The sequence below is a fragment of the Diabrotica virgifera genome, chromosome 5, assembly GCF_917563875.1.
Source record: "Diabrotica virgifera virgifera chromosome 5, PGI_DIABVI_V3a".
Taxonomy (NCBI): Eukaryota; Metazoa; Arthropoda; class Insecta; order Coleoptera; family Chrysomelidae; genus Diabrotica; species Diabrotica virgifera.
The window spans coordinates 243,443,090-243,465,889 of record NC_065447.1 but is presented as its reverse complement, the minus strand read 5'-3'; the positions used below and the strand labels follow the sequence as shown (position 1 = coordinate 243,465,889).

The 22,800-nt window shown below is 31.7% G+C and overlaps 1 protein-coding gene and 1 long non-coding RNA gene across 3 annotated transcripts in view; one reads left to right on the top strand and one right to left on the bottom strand.

Annotated features, from left to right (window-relative positions):
* Positions 1–16,938, top strand: part of LOC114325102 (DDB1- and CUL4-associated factor 12 homolog) — a 24,139-nt gene extending 7,201 nt beyond the window's left edge. The window contains exons 4-6 of the mRNA XM_028273040.2: positions 5,661–5,876; positions 8,672–8,860; positions 16,398–16,938. Of these exons, the coding sequence (XP_028128841.1) occupies positions 5,661–5,876; positions 8,672–8,860; positions 16,398–16,553 (561 nt within the window). The 3' untranslated portion in view covers positions 16,554–16,938. The remainder of the gene's footprint in view (positions 1–5,660; positions 5,877–8,671; positions 8,861–16,397) is intronic.
* On the bottom strand, positions 16,816–22,800 carry LOC126884752 (uncharacterized). Of its 2 annotated transcripts, none has more exons than XR_007698146.1 (4): positions 22,649–22,800; positions 19,267–19,426; positions 17,779–18,032; positions 16,816–16,945 (listed from the first exon to the last, which is right to left on the bottom strand). It is a non-coding gene; the product is annotated as an uncharacterized LOC126884752 (long non-coding RNA). The 2 variants fall into 2 exon arrangements; XR_007698145.1 differs by lacking the exon at positions 16,816–16,945 and adding an exon at positions 17,235–17,359.

The following is a 22,800-nucleotide window of genomic DNA, read 5'->3' as shown; positions in this document are numbered from 1 at the left end:
TTGACAATTTCAATTGACAATATGAATTATTTAAGATAGTTGCAATATTTCTCCGCGACTCGCGCACGGTCGTTTCTCGTTTCCCTTCCAAGTACATGCACACCGCGAATAATAGTGAGAGTGCTTGTTTTTTTCGCGATTCGTGATAAACAAAACAGTGTAGCGTGTGTAAAAAATTTATGGGGAGGCTAAACCTCCCTTGCCTCCTCTGACGAGCCGCCACTGGTAAGAGCAGTGGCAGGCAAAGATTGGAGCAAGGTAGAGAAAGATGGAAGAGACTCAATTTGAATAATATCTGCTAGTTCTTTCTTTCGTTTGGCTCGCTCTTATTTGATCTTCCGTATTTCCTCTTATTTCCTGTATGTCATTTGTTCCAGTTTTAATTTTTCCTCGCCTTTATGCCGGTTTGTGTTGGTGTACGCCAACTAACTTACTCTTTTGGAAAATTGTATTTTTTGCGGTGAACTGTTGTTTTCACCTCTAATTTATTTTCCAAAACACTTAGTGGAGTCACTGAAGGTTTTAACCTCCGATTTCGTTGAACCTCCATCGATTTTCATGAAAATTGGTGAGTAGTTAGAGGATACCTCAAGGAACAAAGGTGACATGATGCCAACTTGCGCTTTTATCCTGGGGGTGGATGCCACCCCTTCTCGGGGGTGAAAATTATTTTATTGAAAATAACCCTATAAATCGATAGAGGGACAAATTTTAAGCAAAATTTGTTATATAAAGTTATTAATATAAATCAACACTTTTTGAGTTATTAAAGACCAAAAATTTTATTTTTTCGTAAAAAAATGCATGTCTTAAATCGGTTTTTCACGTATAACTCAAAAACTATAAGCTTTTACGAAAAAGTTTTTATTACTGAAATTGAAGATCATAAAAAACTGAATACATTCTTCACTTAAATAACTAAACTAATGTTAGTTCTGTGTGAGTTATTGGCAATTGAATGTGTATTTTTTTCGACGAGTACTCAAATCTAAGTATTCACGCTTAAATAACAGGAAAACGATGCAATGTATAAAGTATACCTGCTAAACATTTGTCAAAGTACTTCGGAGTACATATCAAATGAGCTTCAGAACAAGTTAATAGCGTCAAAATTAAGCAAGTTATGATAAAAATAAAATAACCATTTCTAATTTTTTAGGAAAAAGTGAAAAATTAAACATACGCCATTTCCACAAAAATCAAAATTTATAGTAATCCTTACAAGAACTTCTTTATATCAGCATAAGTAATGATTTCAATAATTTTGACTAGTTGAGAATGCTTATTTTTGAAAAAAAGTTATAATTTAAAAAAATTATAATTTTTAAAATTATTGTAATTTTTATATTCATTTGGTAATAACTCCAAAAATACTCAGTATACGTAAAAAATTATATATAACCAAATTTTAGTTTTGTCCGTGACAAATATTTTACCTGTTTCACTATTTCTATAGGGTAAAAAAGAACCGAGATAGAAACGTTTAAATCTTAAATTTTGCTGTAAGAAGCATGCAATCGGGGCCATTTAACCTTTTATTTTTAAAAAAGTAAGGGGTTTAAAAGAATAAATTCAACGTGATTAAATAGCCCTTGGAATTATATTTTAAATGGTTTTTAGATGAACCTGATATCGTGAAAATGAACGAAGTTATTAAAAAAAAAACAATAACATTTTTTGGAAAATTTTTTAAAAGATAAGCTTTGAAAAAATTTTGGATCGTAAATTTTAATGCTATCAACATGTTAGGGGGCTCATTTGATAGATATTTTTAAGTACTTTGACAAATGTTTAATAAGTTTATGTTATAAAATGCATTATTTTCCCGTTATTTCAGCTTGAATACTTAAATTTTTTTACTCGCCAAAAACCATATACATTCAATTACCTATAACTCACTTTTAGTTAAAATTAAAAAGGTTTTTCTAGTAAGGGATTTATTTAGTTTTTTATTGGTTTCAATTTTGGTAATAATAACTTTTTTGAAAAAACTTATAGTTTTTGAGTTATTGATGAAAAATCGGTTAAAAACATGCATTTTTCTCAAGAAAAATTAAAATCTTTGATCTTTAATAACTCAAAAAGTTTTGATTTATTTTAGTAACTTCATATAACAAAATTTGCTTAGAATTTGTCCCTCTATCGAATTATTAGGTTATTTTCAATGAAATAATTTTCACCCCCGAGAAGGGGCGGCATCCACCCCCAGGGTAAAAGCGCAAGTTGGCACCATGTCATCTTTGTTCCTTGAGATATCCGCTAACCACTCACCAATTTTCATGCAAATCGATATAGGTTCAACGAAATCGGAGGTAATAGCTCTTATCCACCTTCAGTGACTGCACTAACTTAAAATATGTCTAATTAGCTAGACTAAAGGTAGAGAACCTACATAACTTCTTAATCTTATAACTGGTATAGGTACAATTGTACACACCACCAAACTTATGGAATCACCATGTATTTCAAAGCAATATTTAGTTCTTTTGAAAAAACTTGTTATTGTTGCGAAGAATAAAGGTTTTTATTGAAAATTAACAAATCGATAAGATAAGTAATTGAACGAAAATAAATAAACAAACTTGTGCGTCCAAAAACGAAAATATGCCTCATGTGGGGTTATATAACTTACAACGGGGAAAGATATTGGTTTTGTGGAGAAAGTAATGTTCTCAGAGGGACATAGCTGTAGAGCTATGCGTAACACAGGGCGGTCTGTCCAAAACCTATGCTAGGTAACTGGAACTAGGAAATCTTAAAAATAAAGCAAGGAAAAGTCGCCAAAAAGTAATAATGGCTCGCCACGATCGTTTAATTGTCCAATCAACTGGAAGACACCCAACTATTTCTCACCTGCAGCTCCAAAGGCAGCTTTTGAAAGTTACAGGTGTAACTGTTTCAGTTGAAACGATAAGAAGAAGAGTTCGTGCCAAGAAGTATACAGCAAGAGACAGTTATGAGTTCCCGAGTATTCCAGGCATCACAAGATTGATCGTCTAAATTGGTGTCTTCACCACCAAAACTGCAACAAGTGAAATTTAATAAAAATTTTTCCTCTTGGTAAAAGGTATATTAGTTTAAAAAGCCCTAAAGGGCTACAAACATATAAACAAAATTGTAGCCCTTTAGGGCTTTTTAAACTAATATACCTTTTACCAAGAGGAACAATTTTTATTAAATTTCACTTGTTTCTAATTAATGGTATACAGCCAACTACAGGAAGTTCTTCCTTGTAGATTTTCAAAAATGGAACATTGTGAATTGACAAAATGTGCTATTTTCAGAAAAAATCAGGATTGGTGTAAAATCAGATGACCCACGAAATCGTGTACTTAGAGGTCGAAGAAGACAAGCAAGAACGAAAACTGTCAGATCTGTTCACAAATGTACAAGGGGAAGTATAATGTTCTGGAAAGAAATTGTGATCCGTAAAAAAACTCGTTTAATTTTGATCCAATCAACTTTAACTGCTTACAGGTATGTTGATAACCTGTAGTTAGGCTCTGGAGAGATGCAACAGGAGAAAATTTAATTTTCATGCATAATAATGGACCTCCACATACCATTAGAGTGACTAGAGACATCATTGCAGCAGAAGTTATCCCTTGTTTGGAGTGGACCGCTTGCTCACCCGAGCTTAACCCTATAGAGTATTTGTGGGATATGCTTAAAAGAAACATTAGAGTTCGCCGGGATAATCCACAAAACACCGCACAGCTAGTATAAGCTGCTCTTGAAGAATGGAGCAACCTACCACAACAAAATGTTGATAATTTGATTAGGAGCGTGCCCACGCAAACTGAAGCTTACATAGGACTAGAGATGATAACACTGACTACCAAAGAAAAAATAAAAAAATTAATAAAAATAATTTAAACATTATTGAAATTTTTTGTTCTATTGACTTTAAAACAACTATTTCAATTTGTTTGTTAAATACTGTATTGTTTTATTTAATTGTTACTAGTCCAGAAAGCCACTGCGCATCCGCTAGGAAAAATATTCGAATTCGGATTTTTTGCACAATTTTACTAAAAAAGGACTCCTTTTTAACAAATTTGCATGTTGCCAGGTCCAAAAGGTGGTCAAAAATTTTTTTAAACGTTTTTTTTTTGTTTTTTTCCTAAAATTATTTTTTTGCATGGAAAAAAGTTTTTTTAGATTTTTTGGATCATTCCAAACAGAAAAGGTCTTTAGTGACTTTTCTCTAAAAATGATAGTTTTTGACAAATAAGCGATTAAAAATTGAAAATTTGCGAAATCGGCCATTTTTAACCCCCAAAAACTATGTGAAAAACTGAAAATTTGAATGTTGCCAAGGTAGGTGGATATTCTTTAAACATCGATTGATGAAATCCTGAAGAGTTTTTTGCAATACAATATTCAAAACTCCTTTGTTTTTTAATTGCTAATCAAGCGTGCGCGACACTATTTTCCACCGACCGTATGGTGCAAATGAAAGGAATAAATTCGTTATTTCGTAAAACGGCGACTTTAAGGAAAAATCCCGAAACAGGTCGATTTTTATTGTTAAGTTATGATATTGTGGCATATATGGTATATTAGTGACGTCATCCGTCGGGGCGTGATGACGTAATCGATGATTTTTTTAAATGAAAATAGGGGTCGTGTAATAGCTCATTTGAAAGGTTCTTCAATTCTCTATTCAGTAATGTAAACATTTACATAATTATTTATACAGGGTGTCCTTCTACTTCTTTTTTTGTCAGATAATTTAATTTGATAAACAATTTTTGGACACCCTGTATAAATAATTAGGTAAATGTTTATATTACTAAATAGATAATTGAAGAACCTTTCAAATGAGCTAGCACACGAGCCCTATTCTTATTTAAAAAAATCATCGATTACGTCATCACGTCTAGATGGATGACGTCACTAGTATACCATATATGCCACAATATCGTACCTTAAAAATAAAAATGGACCTGTTTCGGGATTTTTCCTTAAAGTCGCCGGTTTACGAAAAAACGAATTTATTCCTTTCATTTGCACCATACTGTCGGTGGAAAATAGTGTCGCGCACGCTTGATTAGCAATTAAAAAACAAAGGAGTTTTGAATATTGTATTGCAAAAAACTCTTCGGGATTTCATCAATCGATGTTTAAAGAATATCTACCTACCTTGGCAACATTCAAATTTTCAGTTTTTCACATAGTTTTTGGGGGTTAAAAATGGCCGATTTCGCAATTTTTCAATTTTTAATCGCTTATTTGTCAAAAACTATCATTTTTAGAGAAAAGTCACTAAAGACCTTTTCTGTATGGAATGATCCAAAAAACCTAAAAAATCTTTTTTCCATGCAAAAAAAATAATTTTAGGAAGAAAACAAAAAAAAAACGTTTAAAAAATTTTTGACCACCTTTTGGTTCTGGCAACATGCAAATTTGTTAAAAGGAGTCCTTTTTGAGTAAGATTGTGCAGAAAATCCGAATTAGAATATTTTTCTAGCGGATGCGCAGTGGCTTTCTGGACTATACATAATATTTGTTATTAAATTGCTTTAAAATAAATTATGCTGACTTCGTGTGTTCGTTTTTTTAAATTCGCACGAAATAATAAGAAATAACAGATGATTCCATATAAGTTTGGGTGTGTGTATTTCTATAATATGTAAAATCCAAGTTACATTTTGCAGGTACGAGCAATCACTTTTAATAAAAAATATGACGAAGTAGCAGCTTTGAGCTTGAACGGATTTATTCACATTTGGAATGCAGAGACATTTAAACAAAAGTTATCTAGAAAATTACCTTCTGCTCAAGAAAATGTTTGTTTAGCTGTGCAAGATACAGGACTTTACGCTATCGGATGCAGATCGTATACTCTTCTTCTGGACTGTAGAACTTTACAGGTATGTTCATTGTAAAATATTTCTCTTTTATTGCTTAATGAATGATGTTTCATATTATCTATATTTTCATATAATCGACTGGTCGAAAAAGGATAATTTTCTCCTAATTAGCCTCCAAAATTTAGCTCTAATATAGTGACTGTTTGTAAACTCATAAAGGATACCGCACACATGCTATGGAAAATGTAATGTTATAAATAAAACTAAAATCAAATGGATAATACACTAAGCGCCAAAATTAACGCACCACTTTAAAAATGGGACATTTTTAATGTCTCATATTTCCTAAACCTGTTGTCCGATTTTAGTGATTCTTTTAATATGTTATAGCTTTATTCTTCAAATATATCGACGTAATAATATTGTTGCTAAACAGATAAGTGTCATTGTATACCGGATGTAACAATGATAGTGTGTTTTATCCTCAAAGTTTGGAACACCCTGTGGAATATTCTAGCATATATAAAATATTATAATTAAAACTCAACTGTAACCTTAAGCTATCTTAACATTTTGCTTTTTGATTCATTCGCTTATGTTGGATAATAAAAAAGTTAGGTACTTTAACAACTAGCAACGTTTTTCATAAATGCAGGGTGTTTTTAAATAATTGCTACACACTATAAGGGGTAATTGTGCATGAAAAAATAATGACCGTTTGCTCTAATTATGGGGGGTCATGGATCTTGAGGTTGATTTAATTACTTTTCTCTGATGCTAGGTCACTTTGTCGTACCACCCCTAGGATAAGTAGGTTTTCAATTATTTTTTGGATGGGCCTAAAATTTTTGTTTTGTTTGATGGCTCTCGGTTTTTCTTTTTTTAGGATTATTGAATTGATATTTATTTTCGTTTGGGGGGGGGGGTCATGACTCCGTAACTCCCCCTGTGGATCCGCCACTGATGGTATTATTTAGTTTAGATTTGTAGATTAGGGTGCATCGAAAAAATAAAAGTTGGAAATGTTATATCTAATAGCGTGAAAAAGTTGCTAGTGTTATTTTTCAGCATATTAGTATTTTTAATTTTTTTTTCTAAGCGAATTTTCTGCCACCCCAACGACGTTGAATTTTATTAAATATCTGATTTTTATGGAAATTTCAATTTATATTATTTGGAATAAAATATGTGCTAAGTCGATCTAAGATCAATTAAAGAAAACTTAAAATGTTGTCAATTACAAATTTAAACGATATTTAAAGTTTTATGTGTTTTTTCAGTCTCCCCAACTCCTTTGAAATGTCCCACTTCGTGAGTCCGTGCGTGTAATTTTCACTTATGTTTGGTGCGATGCCTTACTTTGTTATTATTTTTGTTTGTAAATTAAATATTTTTAAAATAGATAAACCAGGACCATGGGGATTAAAATCAAGGTGTGCTGAGGACCGCCCCATTTTTGGGCATCCGCCAAATATACCTGAAAATGTTTTACCGAAATACAAACAAGCGATGAAGTTTTGGGGTTGCAAGAGGATAAAAAACTCAGCAAGAAAGAGCCAGAATTTTCTGGTATTGCCGAACAGGTTGCAATTAAATTGGAGGAAATATGGAAAAAGGCTTTAATTCCAATAATTTAACATACAAGAATTATTCAGCTTTTAAAAGCCTACTATGACAAATATATGAAACTTATGAAACCATTTAAGAACAGGCAAAACAGTGAATTTTACAAAAATAAAATTCAATGCTTTAAGAACAAAAGTAAAATTGCTCTAAAACCGGTCGAGATATGCAAATGAAATTTGGTAGGTTTTAAGAGGTGGTTATTGGGCTTTTTTTTGCATACAATTAAGAATTTTATATTCACCATTGGCGTGCATACGGGTAATATGACCGGGTAATATGACCCGTATGCACGCCAATGGTGAATATAAAATTCTTAGTTGTACGTCAAAAAATGCGCAATAACTACCTCTTAAAACCTACTAGATTTCATGTGCATATTTCAACCGGTTTTAGAGCAATAAATAAATCGTCAGTTTGTAAGAAAAAATTCAACATCCCGTATCTCGGAAACGAAGCATTTGCAGACACATGTTTATAAAGTAAACGGCCATTATTTTTTCATGCAGAATCACCCCTTAAAGTTTGTCGCATTTATTTAGAAACACCCTGTATTGATGAAAAACGTTGCTAGTTGTTAAAGTATCTAAATTTTTTATTATCCAACATTAGCAAATATATCAAAAAGCTAAATGTTAAGAAAGCCTAAGGCTACAGTTGAGTTTCAATTTCAATATTTTATATACGCTAGAATATTCCACAGGGTGTTCCAAACTTTGAGGAAAAAACACACTATCATTGTTACACCCGGTATACAATGACACTTATCTGATTAGCAAAAATATTATTACATCGATATTCTTGAAGAATAAAGCTATAACATATTAAAAAAATCACTAAAATCGGACAACAGGTTTAGGAAATGTGAGACATTAAAAATGTCCCATTTTTAAGGTGGTGCGTTAATTTTGGCGCTTAGTGTATATGTGAGTGGGAGTGAGAAAAGAGATTTTGTGAATCGGCTGAGCTCACACGCTGGGTTAAGTTGTTGTCAATAGCAACTAGATTAATAGTATATTTATGAATATTGTAGTTTTATGGACTACAAAAATGTGATTTCTATAAACTTTAATTACAATTCAGAGTTGGCGCAATGCTATGAAATGATTGTTATTTCGAGACTAATCTATTCATGTAAATTTTATTGTCTTTGAGTGACATTAGATTTTCCAAAAGATGTGTGCGGTGTCCTTTAGAAGAAAAGTTTAAATAGCATGAAAAAATATTTTTAGGCTGTAAAGAAGGTAAATTCGAGATATTCCGGTTGTGGAATCAGATCGGCAAGCTTCCAAGGTGACGTCCTCACAGTCGGTACTGGTTTGGGTATGCTAATGTTCTATGATCTCAAAGCTGGCAAATACCTCGACTCTAGCATTAATTCTTCCCGGACCGTGGTACTTAAAGCTAGTAAAGGTTACGTGGTAAGTAAATGAGAGTAATAAATGATATAATCTTTATGTTTTGGTTGCATAAACGTTCATCAATTATTGAATTTATACTTCTTTAGGCACGAGGGTGAATTTTTACATTCCCTGGCGCATGCGCACACCGACAGTATGGTATTGGTCGCTACATATTTTAAGTTATGTAGCGCAAATAAAGTGTGCGTGAAAAGAAATTATTAGTGTTTTTAGTAAATATATTTATTATAATTTTTATAAATGTAAAGACTGAAATAGTTTTGTACACACTTATGACAACAGGTAAAAGGGGGAGAAGTGTACTTTTGAAGTGTGTAAAATTAATAATTCTTAGCTGAGCGCTTTCGGCTTATAAAGCCATCTTCGGAGCTATGATCAAAAAGGTCAAAATACCACTATGAAGAGAGAGATGGGTTCCATTTATGATATGAAATACTTCTGTTTCTTATGTAGTTTTTTATTGGTTGGAGAAAACCTTGTCTGTCTGTTTAAAAGATTGTTCAATTTGCTGTTGGTTATTTTTGTATCCAGAAAAGTTAAACATCAAGAACGAGCACAAAGGACTTTCACACGAAAATTACATTATATATAAAACGAATATTTGATCATGGTAAGGTCAAAAAGACCTTACCATTTGAATACTGCGGTGTCAGATAGCAGAATGACATTATCTGCTATTATTCTGAATTATTCTGCTATCTGACACCGCAGTATTCAAATGGTAAGGTCTTTTTGACCTTACCATGATCAAGTATTCGTTTTATATATAATGTAATTTTCGTGTGAAAGTCCTTTGTGCTCGTTCTTGATGTTTAACTTTTCTGGATACAAAAATAACCAACAGCAAATTGAACAATTTTTTAAACAGACAGACAAGGTTTTTTCCAACCAATAAAAAACTACATAAGAAACAGAAGTATTTCATATCATAAATGGAACCCATCTCTCTCTTCATAGTGGTATTTTGACCTTTTTGACCATAGCTCCGAAGATGGCTTTATAAGCCGAAAGCGCTCAGCTAAGAATTATTAATTTTACACACTTCAAAAGTACACTTCTCCCCCTTTTACCTGTTATAATTTTTATGTCTGTGGATTTGTCTTCCTCCTTATAAGTATTATTGAAAATGTTTATTTTCAATTAATGTATCTGTCACCGTGATTGTAATTATGTCCGAGAAATGATCGACTGAATACAAAAGCGGTGGTAGCTATCGGTAGAGCATTCGCCTAGGGATCGAGAGGTCCCCTGTTCGAATCCTGACAAAGTCATATCCTTTTTTTTTAATTTTTGGTATTCTTTTTGTTCTTTCTAAAATTAGTTTAGTATTTAAATATAATACAAAAAAACCGTTTAAAGTAGACAGGTATATTGATTTCTTTGAAATCATAATATGAAGTTATTTTATATTATAATAGAAGTATAACTTCTTACGTGCGTACAAAGTACACACACATTCATTTTATTCAGAATTGAACCAAAACAGTTGGATATATTGTAAAATACATATAGTGGATATAGTAAAATTGATCCAGATGGAGACTGTTCAACTAGTATTTCTCCAGATACAGTTAAATCAGTACAAATAAAGTATTTATTTTACAAGTTTTGGTTAGTTTTCATAAATATATTTCAGAATATTAACTGATAGCTATAAATCTTTCTCTCAAACAAGTTATACATTGCGGATCCATTATTTCCTTTCCAAAAAAGCCGAAAAGGTTCTCACTGTGCCCAGCTTATTCTTAATTTGTTCCAGTTCTTCTGGTGAAGACGTAAATATAACCGTATCATCAGCATATTATAGATTTTTTTATTTTTCTCCTCCTATAATTGCTCCACTTTGCCATTCCTCAAAAACTTGACGCATGTGTTCACTATATACAGGGTGTAACGAAAATACAGGTCATAAATTTAATCACACATTCTGGGACCAAAAATAGTTCGATTGAACCTAACTTACCTTAGTACAAATTTGCACATAAAAAAGTTACGGCCCTTTGAATTTACAAAATGAAAATCGATTTTTTCGAATATATCGAAAACTATTAGAGATTTTTTATTGAAAATGGACATGTGGCATTTTTGTGGCATTAGTAACTTAAGAAAAAATTATAGTGAAATTTAGACACCCCAAAAAAAGTTTATGGGGGTTTTGTTCCTTTAAACCCCCCCAAACTTTTGTGTACGTTCCAATTTAATTAACATTGTAGTACCATTAGTTAAACACACTGTTTTAAAAACTTTTTTGCCTCTTAGTACTTTTTCGAAAAGTCAGATTTTATCGAGATATTTTGAATATTTGTCAAATCCACCACATATTTGTATATGGTTAAGTATGATGATGGAGAGTTAGTAATAATAGGAAAATTTATTTATGATTTACATTTTTAGGTATATTTTGAACCATATTAAAAAAGAAGCCACATCTCGATAAAAGGTGCCTTGTCGAAAAAATACAAAGAAGCAAAAAAGTTTTAAAAACACTGTGTTTAACTAATGGTATCGCAGTAATAGTTTAATTGGAACAGACACAACCATTTGGGGGGCTTAAAGGAACAACACCCCCATAAAATCTTTATGTAAACATATTAAAAAAGTAGCCGCAACTCGATAAAAACTGCCTTATCGAAAAAATACCAAGAGGCAAAAAAGTTTTAAAAATATTGAATTTAACTAATGGTATCACAATAATAATTTAATTGGAACGTACACAAAAGTTTGGGGGGGTTTAAGGGAACAAAACCCCCTTAAAATTTTTTTGGGTTGCACAAATTTCACTATAATTTTTCTTTAAGATACTCCTGCCATAAGAATGCCACATGTCTATTTTCAATAAAAAATCTCTAAGAGTTTTTGATATATTCGAAAAAATCGATTTTCATTTTGTAACTTCAAAGGGCTGTAACTTTTTTTATGTGCACATTTGTACTAAGGTAAGTTAGGTTCGTTCGAACTATTTTTGGTCCCAGAATATGTGGTTTAATTTATGACCTGTATTTTTGATACACCCTGTATACAGTGCGTTCATAAAGTAACGCATAAATTCATTATTTCTTAATCCGGCGACTTTAAGGAAAAATCCCGACACAGGTCGATTTTTATTTTTAATTTACAATTTTTTAGCATATATATCATACTAGTGACGTCATCCATTTGGGCGTGATGACGTAATCGATGATTTTTTTAAATGAGAATAGGGGTCATGTTATAGCTCATTTGAAAGGTTATTCAATTCTCTATTACATAATATAAACATTTACATAATTATTTATACAAGGTGTTCAAAAAAACATTTTTTTAATTAAAATAATTGAGATAAAAAGAAGAATGTATGTAATCTATCTAATTCAAAATACGTTTTAATGTTGTCAGAAAACAGGAAAAAATATTTATTTGACAAATAAATATTGTTTTTCACTTAAATTCAATGTTAAAGCTGCCACCCACCTGCCTCTTGCCAGTTTGAACATTTCGTTTAAGCGAAAATGAATGTTTATTTGTCAAATAATTTTTTTTCTGTTTTCTGACAATAGTAAAAGGCATTTTGAATTAAATAAATTACATACATTCTTCTTTTCATCGCAATTATTTTAATTAAAAAAATGATTTTTTGAACACCCTGTATAAATAATTGTTATTGTTTATATTATTAAATAGAGAATTAAATACCCTTTCAAATGAGCTATCACATGACCCCTATTCTTAATTAAAAAAATAATCGATTACGTCATCACGCCCAGACGGATGACGTCACTAGTATGACATGTATTCCAAAAAATCATAATTTTAAAATAAAAATCGACCTGTCTCGGGATTTTTCCTTAAAGTAGCCGGTTTACGAAATAACGAATTTATGCGTTACTTTATGGACTCACTGTATTGAACAGAATGGGAGATATTATACATCCCTGCCGGACTCCAGATTTCAGTTTGAAAGTACATTAGCGGTATTATTTACATACAGTTCTTGTAATAAATAGATTAGGTGTTTTGGAGTCCTCATTTCTCTAAGTAAACTCTCTGGATTTCTCTATAATCTAACGAATATTAAGAAAGTGTTCTCTTTTTCGCCTATCTGAGACGAATCCGCATTGTTTCTGGAGGAATTTGTGGTAAGAGGGTTGATTTTAGTGTTTCATTGATGATGGTTAGAAGTACTTTGCTAGCATGGGACATCAATACCAGTGGCGGCTCAGGAGTAGAAATATCGGTGGGGCACTTTTATTTTGAGCGGCAAATACGAAATTATAAACACCGAAAAAAGGTTGCTAGTTACAAACTTATCCATGTATTTAAGGATTCTAGTGAATAGTCCTTTTTTTTCATCACTAGGTGGGGAATCTGCAAACAAACATCGCGTCGGAGGTAAACATTTCCGACAGTGCTGGGTTCCTGAGCTAAAACCTCATCAGTGTCACGTCGACCAGTTTGGCCCTAAGTCGGACCTCCCTGCCCTCCGTAACTTCGATGTAGCAGGGACCAGCTGAACCCCACCACTCTCATACTAGGGCATCAGGGTGGAATCGCTCGTTAGAGCATAACTTCTCCCCGATGTCCTTCTTTTGCCCTATTCTCAGTCGCTCGCCATCACGCATCAGCTTCCATCTCTCGCACTCATCTGACCACCACGTCCTTTACCCCTATGCTGTCAACCACTCCTTCTTCCTACCTCTACTTTCTCTTTTATCGACAGCACCTTTATCACATAGTTGTGGATGTTATTCCACAATCGCTCATCCATCACAACATACCTGTTCTTGGTCACTATATCGTTATGTTCCTTTATTGATCTTCTAAAAGCCGAATCTAACTGTGATTGTATATTTATTGACCCTAATAATTGGCATTCAACACAATACTGGATGTGTTTGGAGTTTGGAGCTAACATTATGTTTTTTAATTTTCTCTGAGGGATGTTTAATATCATTTACACCACGGATTGTCCAAGACTCGTCCACTTGTGGTTAAAACAATAAACACTTAAAACAATAGAAGCGATTTGTCTCCTCACAATCGAATAACCAGTCTGCTAACAAATAATGTTTCTCATTGAATTTACGATTAAAAGTTCTATTACCACTTTGTCCTGCCTGAATTATGTCCAATTTTGGTCTAGGAGGTCCTATTGTTTTGTATTTAAAACAATTTCGAACTACAAAGTATTTTTGTCTTAATAAAGCATACACTATTAATATTTGTTGCCATATCGAATTATTGGATATCGACATCGACAATAATAAAGTCAGTATTGAGAATTGTACACTTAACACAGACCGAAAACTACGCTCGGGCTGTGTCCTAGGTGAAGTATATTGGTGCGATACCGACTGCCAAGCCAAATCCCGTAGCGTTGCCAGTTACTACCTGCATCTGAGGATATTTCTTATTTCGCACACGGCAAGTCATCATCTAGCGCCCGATATTTTTCTAACTTGACAACAGTGAGTCCGGTCGCTCTTACAAGAGCCCTTCCTCGGGTGCGGGCATAATTAAAAACTACACTGTGTAGTAGTTTTTAATCAATGGTGCGGGTGAAAGCTGTTAATTTATATTTCTAAACTTTTTGGAGCGTCGCGTCGCATCGACTGAATATTTTTATTAGATTTTTAAATAAAGAAAAATTCATTAAATATAAGTTGTATGAGATATCTACTACATTAAATGAGCTAGTGGGAGGGCAGTGCCCCAAGCGCCTCCCTGCCACAGCCGCCCCTGATCAATACTAATGTACAGTAATTGCTGCAATCTATTGGTGAACCTTTTTTTATACAAAGTGGGCCAAACAAAAGAGTCCACCTCGATATTTGGCAGTATTTATTAGATTTTAAGGAAATACAAAACAAGTCAATTTTTGATCTAAGGGGGACACATTTTTACGATACATATATCGTGTCATTTGTCAACCCCCTCCCTTCCACTTCCCCCACCCCATATTTTTAAATAGGCAATAGGGGTCGTGTGCTAGCTCATTTGAAAGGTTATTCAATTCTCTATTCAGTAATATCAACATTGACATAATCATTTACACAGGGTGTAAAAAAAAAATATTTTGAATTAAATTAGTTGACAAAAAAGAAGAATGGATGTAATTTATTTAACTCAGAATACATTTTACTGCTGACAGGAAACAGAAAAAATGTTTATTTGAAAAATATACATTGTTTGTTGCTTAAATTCAATATTCAACCTACCAAGAGGCAAATGGGTGGTAGCTTTAACATTGAAATTAAGCGAAAAGCAATGTCTATTTATCAAAAATCATTTTTTTCTGTTTTGTGACAGCAGTAGAATGTATTTTAAATTAAATTAATTACATACATTCTTCTTTTTGTGTCAATTAATTTAATTAAAATATTTTTTCTTGGACACCAAATATAAATAATTATGTTAATGTTGATATTACTGAATAGAGAATTGAATAACCTTTCAAATGAGCTAGCACACGACCCCCATTCCCTATTTAAAAATAAGGGGTGGGGAAGTGGAAGGGAAGGGGTTGACAAATGACAGACGTATGTATCGTAAAAATGTGTACCCCTTAGATCAAAAATTGACCTATTTTTTTATTTCCTTAAAATCTAATAAATACTGCCAAATATCAATGTGGACTCTTTTGTTTGGCCCACTCTGTATATATGGGAATAAAAGTGAGTTTTCCCCAGTCATTTGGCCGCTTTTCGATATTCCAAATTTCATTGCAGGTACTCTCCTCCTTCTTTGACTGTCTCAGCTGTTATTCCACCTTCCTCTCTACCATCAGTTTCTGATTTCAATATTTGTGGTTCTTTTTCGTAACTTTTTTTCTCTGTATTATTGTTTGACTCGCCTAAGCTATGCTCAACTATAGTTTTTTTCACATGGCCAGCTTTTTTCGTTTTTCCTATTTTTGCATTCCAATCTCCTATTACTAAGGTAATAAAACTCAGAAGGAAGAATTTCCTGTACCTGGTTGTATACCATTAATTACAAAAATTTGAAGAAAAATCTTCCGCATAAAAGGCATATTTATTTTAAAAACCCCAAAAAAGGGCCAGAAATACGATACAAAACGTTTTAGCTCTAAAGAGAGCATCATCAGTGTTCTTGCAAGCTGTACATGCTAAGTCACCAAAAATACATTGGTTAAAACCGTTTAAATGTCGAATAAATGTGTTACATTATAGTGTTAAATGTTAAATACATCGGTTGTAACCGATATATTTTTGGTGGCTTAGCATGTAGAGCTTGCAAGAACACTGATGATGCTCTCTTTAGAGCGAAAACGTTATGTATTGTATTTGGGGTTTTTAAAATAAATATGCCTTTTATGCAGAAGATTTTTCTTCAAATTTTTGCAATAAAACTATTATTAAAGGTACCTAAATAAAGTTGATAGTAAGAAAATATTTAGCAATCAGTGTTGCAAAATGCGTATGTGTTGTATATTCATTTTTTGGCGTTTCAACACAGCATATAAATGAGCGTTTATGCAACCGGCCGTTAACTTGCTTTTGTTAACTGTATATATCACGAATATATATATATATTTTTTTAGTTTCCTGATGAAGAATTTGTCGACAACGTCCAAAACGTAAAATACGTACCCGCCATCTACACACACTGCTACGACAACAGTGGGACTCGACTGTTCACCGCAGGAGGGCCTTTACCAGCAACGTTAACTGGAAACTATGCCGGGATATGGCAATAGAATATTTATTGTTTAATTAGGACATGTATATAATAAATAGAATTTTTATCAGAACTGGCAACGCTGCTCGAACGCCTTCATAGGGCGAGAGACGTTAAAATTTGAAGAGGTATATGATCTCTAATCTAACGTCGTAAAATGACGTGACTACTCTATTTTTGTTTTAAAGATAATATGCCTTGTTTAAAGACTATAAAGAAGTTAAAGTCTTGATGTGCACCTAAAAAGTTGAAATTTTCTGAAAATTCTGAAAATTTCACCTTATTCTTATTTTTTTTTTTTTGTTTTAAACAAAGTATAAGCTGTTTATAAACAAAAATTGTACCGAAAATTGTACAAAAGTACTAAAATATTAACAGAATTCGAAGGAATTCAAAAGAAGCGCAAATTACCTATTATGTAAGGAAATCTATCAGTTTTTTATACAAAAAGTTCCATTTTCCAAATTCCTTTATTCTTCTTTCTTTATATTCCTTTATAATATTTTATTCGAGAGAAGTTCAAAAATCTGTTAAAATTTTTACAGTAAAGCCAATGAATTTACAAAAAGCGCAAATGAACTACTGTGGGAAGAAAGTATCAGTTATTTTTCAAACAAGTTGCACTTGTTTTTTGCACTTTGTTTGCAAGTCTTGAAGTGCACCAAAAAAAATTGAAATTTTCTGAAAATTTCATCTTATTCTTTCATTTTTTTTTTGTTTTAAACAAAGCATAAGCTGTTTGTAAACAAAAATTGTACCGAAAATTGTACAAAAGTACTAAAATATTAACAGAATTCGAAGGAATTCAAAAGAAGCGCAATTTACCTACTATGTAAGGAAAGCTATCAATTTTTTATACAAGAAGTTCTACTTTCCAAATTCCTTTATTCTTCTTTCTTTATATTCCTTTATATTTTATTCGAAATAAGTTCAAAAATCTGTTAAAAATGTTACAGTAAAACCAATGAATTTACAAAAAGCGCAAATGAACTACTGTGGGAAGAAAGTATCAGTTCTTTTTTCAAACAAGTTGCACTTGTTTTTTGCACTTTGTTTGCAAGTCTTGATGTGCACCAAAAAAATTGAAATTTTCTGAAAATTCTGAAAATTTCACCTTATTCTTTCATTTTTTTTTGTTTTAAACAAAGCATTAGCTGTTTGTAAACAAAAATTGTACCGAAAATTGTACAAAAGTACTAAAATATTAACAGAATTCGAAGGAATTCAAAAGAAGCGCAAATTACCTACTATGTAAGGAAAGCTATCAATTTTTTATACAAAAAGTTCTATTTTCCAAATTCCTTTTACTTCTTTCTTTATATTCCTTTATAATATTTTATTCGAGAGAAGTTCAAAAATCTGTTTAAAATGTTACAATAAAGCCAATGAATTTACAAAAAGCGCAAATGAACTACTGTGGGAAGACAGTAGTATCAGTTCTTTCTTCAAACAAGTTCCACTTGTTTTTTGCACTTTGTTTGCAAGTCTTGATGTGCACCTAAAAAAGTTGAAATATTCTGAAAATTTCACTTATTCTTCTTTTTTTTTTGTTTTAAACAAAGCATAAGCTGTTTATAAACAAAAATTGTACCGAAAATTGTACAAAAGTACTAAAATATGAACAGAATTCGAAGGAATTCAAAAGAAGCGCAAATTACCTACTATGTAAGGAAAGCTATCAATTTTTTTATACAAAAAGTTCTATTTTCCAAATTCCTTTTTCTTCTTTCTTTATATTCCTTTATAATATTTTATTCGAAATAAGTTCAAAAATCTGTTAAAAATGTTACAGTAAAGCCAATGAATTTACAAAAAGCGCAAATGAACTACTGTGGGAAGAAAGTATCAGTTCTTTTTTCAAACAAGTTCCACTTGTTTTTTGCACTTTGTTTGCAAGTCTTGATGTGCACCAAAGAGTTCAAATTTTCTGAAAATTTCACCGTATTCTTCCATTTTTTTTTTGTTTTAAACAAAGCATAAGCTGTTTGTAAACAAAAATTGTACAAAAGTACTAAAATATTAACAGAATTCTAAGGATTCAATAGAAGCGCAATTTACCTACTATGTAAGGAAAGCTATCAATTTTTTATACAAAAGTTCTATTTTCGAAATTCCTTTATTCTTCTTTCTTTATATTCCTTTATAATATTTTATTCGAGAGAAGTTCAAAAATCTGTTAAAAATGTTACAGTAAAACCAATGAATTTACAAAAAGTGCAAATGAACTACTGTGGGAAGAAAGTATCAGTTCTTTCTTCAAACAAGTTGCACTTGTTTTTTGCACTTTGTTTGCAAGTTTTGATGTGCACCTAAAAAAGTTGAAATATTCTGAAAATTCTGAAAATTTCACTTATTCTTCTTTTTTTTTGTTTTAAACAAATCATAAGCTGTTTGTAAACAAAAATTGTACCGAAAATTGTACAAAAGTACTAAAATATTAACAGAATTCGAAGGAATTCAAAAGAAGCGCAATTTACCTACTATGTAAGGAAAGCTATCAATTTTTTATACAAAAAGTTCCATTTTCCAAATTCCTTTATTCTTCTTTCTTTATATTCCTTTATATTTTATTCGAGAGAAGTTCAAAAATCTGTTTAAAATGTTACAGTAAAGCCAATGAATTTACAAAAAGCGCAAATGAACTACTGTGGAAGACAGTAGTATATATCAGTTCTTTCTTCAAACAAGTTCCACTTGTTTTTTGCACTTTGTTTGCAAGTCTTGATGTGCACCAAAAAAAGTTAAAATATTCTGAAAATTTCACCTATTCTTCTTTTTTTTTTGTTTTAAACAAAGCATAAGCTGTTTGTAAACAAAAATTGTACCGAAAATTGTACAAAAGTACTAAAATATTAACAGAATTCGAAGGAATTCAAAAGAAGCGCAAATTACCTACTATGTAAGGAAAGCTATCAATTTTTTATACAAAAAGTTCTATTTTCCAAATTCCTTTTTCTTCTTTCTTTATATTCCTTTATAATATTTTATTCGAAATAAGTTCAAAAATCTGTTAAAAATGTTGCAGTAAAACCAATGAATTTACAAAAAGCGCAAATGAACTACTGTGGGAAGAAACTATCAGTTCTTTTTTCAAACAAGTTGCACTTGTTTTTGCACTTTGTTTGCAAGTCTTGATGTGCACCTAAAAAAGTTGAAATATTCTGAAAATTCTGAAAATTTCACTTATTTTTTTGTTTTAAACAAAGCATAAGGTGTTTATAAACAAAAATTGTACAAAAGTACTAAAATATGAACAGAATTGGAAGGAATTCAAAAGAAGCGCAAATTACCTACTATGTAAGGAAAGCTATCAATTTTTTTATACAAAAAGTTCTTTTTCCTAATTCCTTTTTCTTCTTTCTTTATATTCCTTTATAATATTTTATTCGAAATAAGTTCAAAAATCTGTTAAAAATGTTACAGTAAAGCCAATGAATTTACAAAAAGCGCAAATGAACTACTGTGGGAAGAAAGTATCAGTTCTTTTTTCAAACAAGTTCCACTTGTTTTTTACACTTTGTTTGCAAGTCTTGATGTGCGCCAAAAAGAGTTCAAATTTTCTGAAAATTCTGAAAATTTCACCGTATTCTTCCATTTTTTTTTTGTTTTAAACAAAGCATAAGCTGTTTGTAAACAAAAATTGTACAAAAGTACTAAAATATTAACAGAATTCGAAGGAATTCAAAAGAAGCGCAAATTATTCTTTTCGTCAAGATATAAGAAATTTGACCTGACGCTGGTGGGATGTCCCTACCGATTTAGTATCATAATAAATAGTTGACGTTACTAATCCCTCAATTGTCTTTGCGACGGGTGGCAATAGTTTTGGAACAGCTACTAGGGCCGTACTTTATATTATTTACAGAACTGACTCGTTACCTATCAATGCAAATAAATTATTAAAATTAAAATTTCTAGACAATGTATTAAAAATTTTGTTTACTGTAGACGAATTCGTTTAGTCATCTGAAATTAACTTGCTTGGAATCAATTACAAACGATCACAAACAATTTTTATGTCCAATGCGCTCATTACGTGAATTTTATGGAGTTAGATTATAATGTGTTGTACATTTATCTGATGATGCGAAAGAAATTATTAGGAATGTTTATCAAGCTGTGAAAGAAGATAATCCAAATCCAGAAGACGGTAAATTCCTCATCAAGACAACATCTCGACTGACAAGGATGCCATATACAACAGTGTGGAAAATTGTTACGAATAGAATTCAACCTCGTAAAAAGCGGAGTGACTTTTCTACACATAAAGCAGTAAATGAAAAAGATGCCGAGGTAAATAGAAGAGCAATTTACAATTTCTATTCAACGAACCTAGTTCCAACGCTTAGTATGATCTACAATCTACGATCAACTTGTTAAAGACTATTCCATTACGTATTCGCCTTCAACTTTATCAAGATTTTTGAATCACATTGGTTTTCGATACAAGAAAATTAATAACCGATCATCAATAATGGATTCTCCTCGTCTAATTAAACGGAGAAATGAATACTTGGATGCTATATCTAAATTTAGAGATAAAGGAAGACCGATATTTTATCTAGATGAAGCATGGTTCGATACCCACGATACTGCTCAAAAAGGTTGGACAGACGATTCTATTAAATGTGCACCCAATTATCCAATTAATAGAGGTCAGCGAATAATTATTCTGAACATTGGATCCAAAAATGGCTGGCTTGGAGGGGAAAGTTTTTTACTATCGGCAAAAAACATTAAAGATTCAAAGCTGGACTACCATGAAAATATGACGAGTAGCTTGTTTAGGGAATGGTTTGAAAAGAAGGTGTTGCCAAATTTGCCTCCAAAAAGTGTAATTGTAATGGATAACGCAACGTATCACAGCGAACAAATTAGAAAAATCCCCGGTGTAGGTTCGACAAAAAAACAGATATCTGATTTTTTGTATGACAATGATTTGTACTTTGAAGAAACATATACAAAAAAAGAAATGTTGGAAGTTCTTCACACAAAAGTGTTTGGAGAAACAATTTGTTATAGACGAATTAGCCACACGTGATGGTCATAATGTATTGCGATTACCTCCTTACTACTGTGTCTTCAACCCCATTGAATTAATCTGGAGCCAACTTAAGGAAAGTTTACGGCGAAACAACTGCTGTCCCAAATTTAGTAGCGAATCGGTGTCACATGTTGTAGAAGAAATAAAAAAGATTTCCCAACACTGTGGCAAAATTGTGTTTCACATGTTATAAAAACGGAAGATCATTACAGAACATTAACCTCACATATTAATCCAATAATTATAACATTAGATAACGATTCTAGTGAAGATGACAGCGATAGTGACATAGAGTTGTAATTTGTATTTATTTTTTTCCGTCTAAACTTCAAATTTTATTTTTCTATGTTATTTTCTATGTTATTTTTTTATTATGTTATCTTTTTAATTCTGATTTTTGCTACCACTCTTTTAATCTTTTATTGTTATTATCATTAATTTCCTTAATTTCTTTAATTTGTTCATTTCTCTTATTTCATTGTACATAATAATATACCTATAACTACATAGATATAAATACGTAATAAATATAATGATATGATATTTAAATTTATATTTATTATTCCAACCCCATTAAAATATTATATCTACTTGAAGACTTTAATTTTTTTTTTGTTAAGGGGATGGGTATGAACTTTCGGCTTTAAGCCGTTACGTTATTACCGAGGGCCGAAAGACCCTGAAAACTTCTATGTTTATTTTAATTAGTTACAGGGGTGAAAAACTAAGAGAAAATTTAGTGTGATTTTTTATTTCAAATATCGCATTCAAAAGAAACTTTTAATTCATTCCAAGGGACTTTCGGCCCTCAGTAATAAAGTAATTTTTCATTCTGCGTTTAAGTTTTCCAAAAATACTTATATTAGTTTTCTCAGGATTCGAAAAAAATGATTACATTTAAAACACATTGAAAATTTTGACAGGCGTCAAAATTTTGCATTTGTTCCTTTCCCCTTAATTTTAGCGAATCCGCTCCTGGAGGGTTTGTTGTTTGTTATTATGATACTGAATCGGTAGGGACATCCCACCAGCGCCAGGCCAAATTTCTTATATCTTGACGCAAAGAATACCTACTATGTAAGGAAAGTTTCGCTCTGCAGCCTACGTTCGGCTGCAACGTTTCAGTTGATAAATAGCCCCGCTTGAAGCACCAATATCACGTGCTACGGTAATTACAGAGTCTCTATTCAACAGTAATGTCAAAGCACGGACCTTCTCTTTT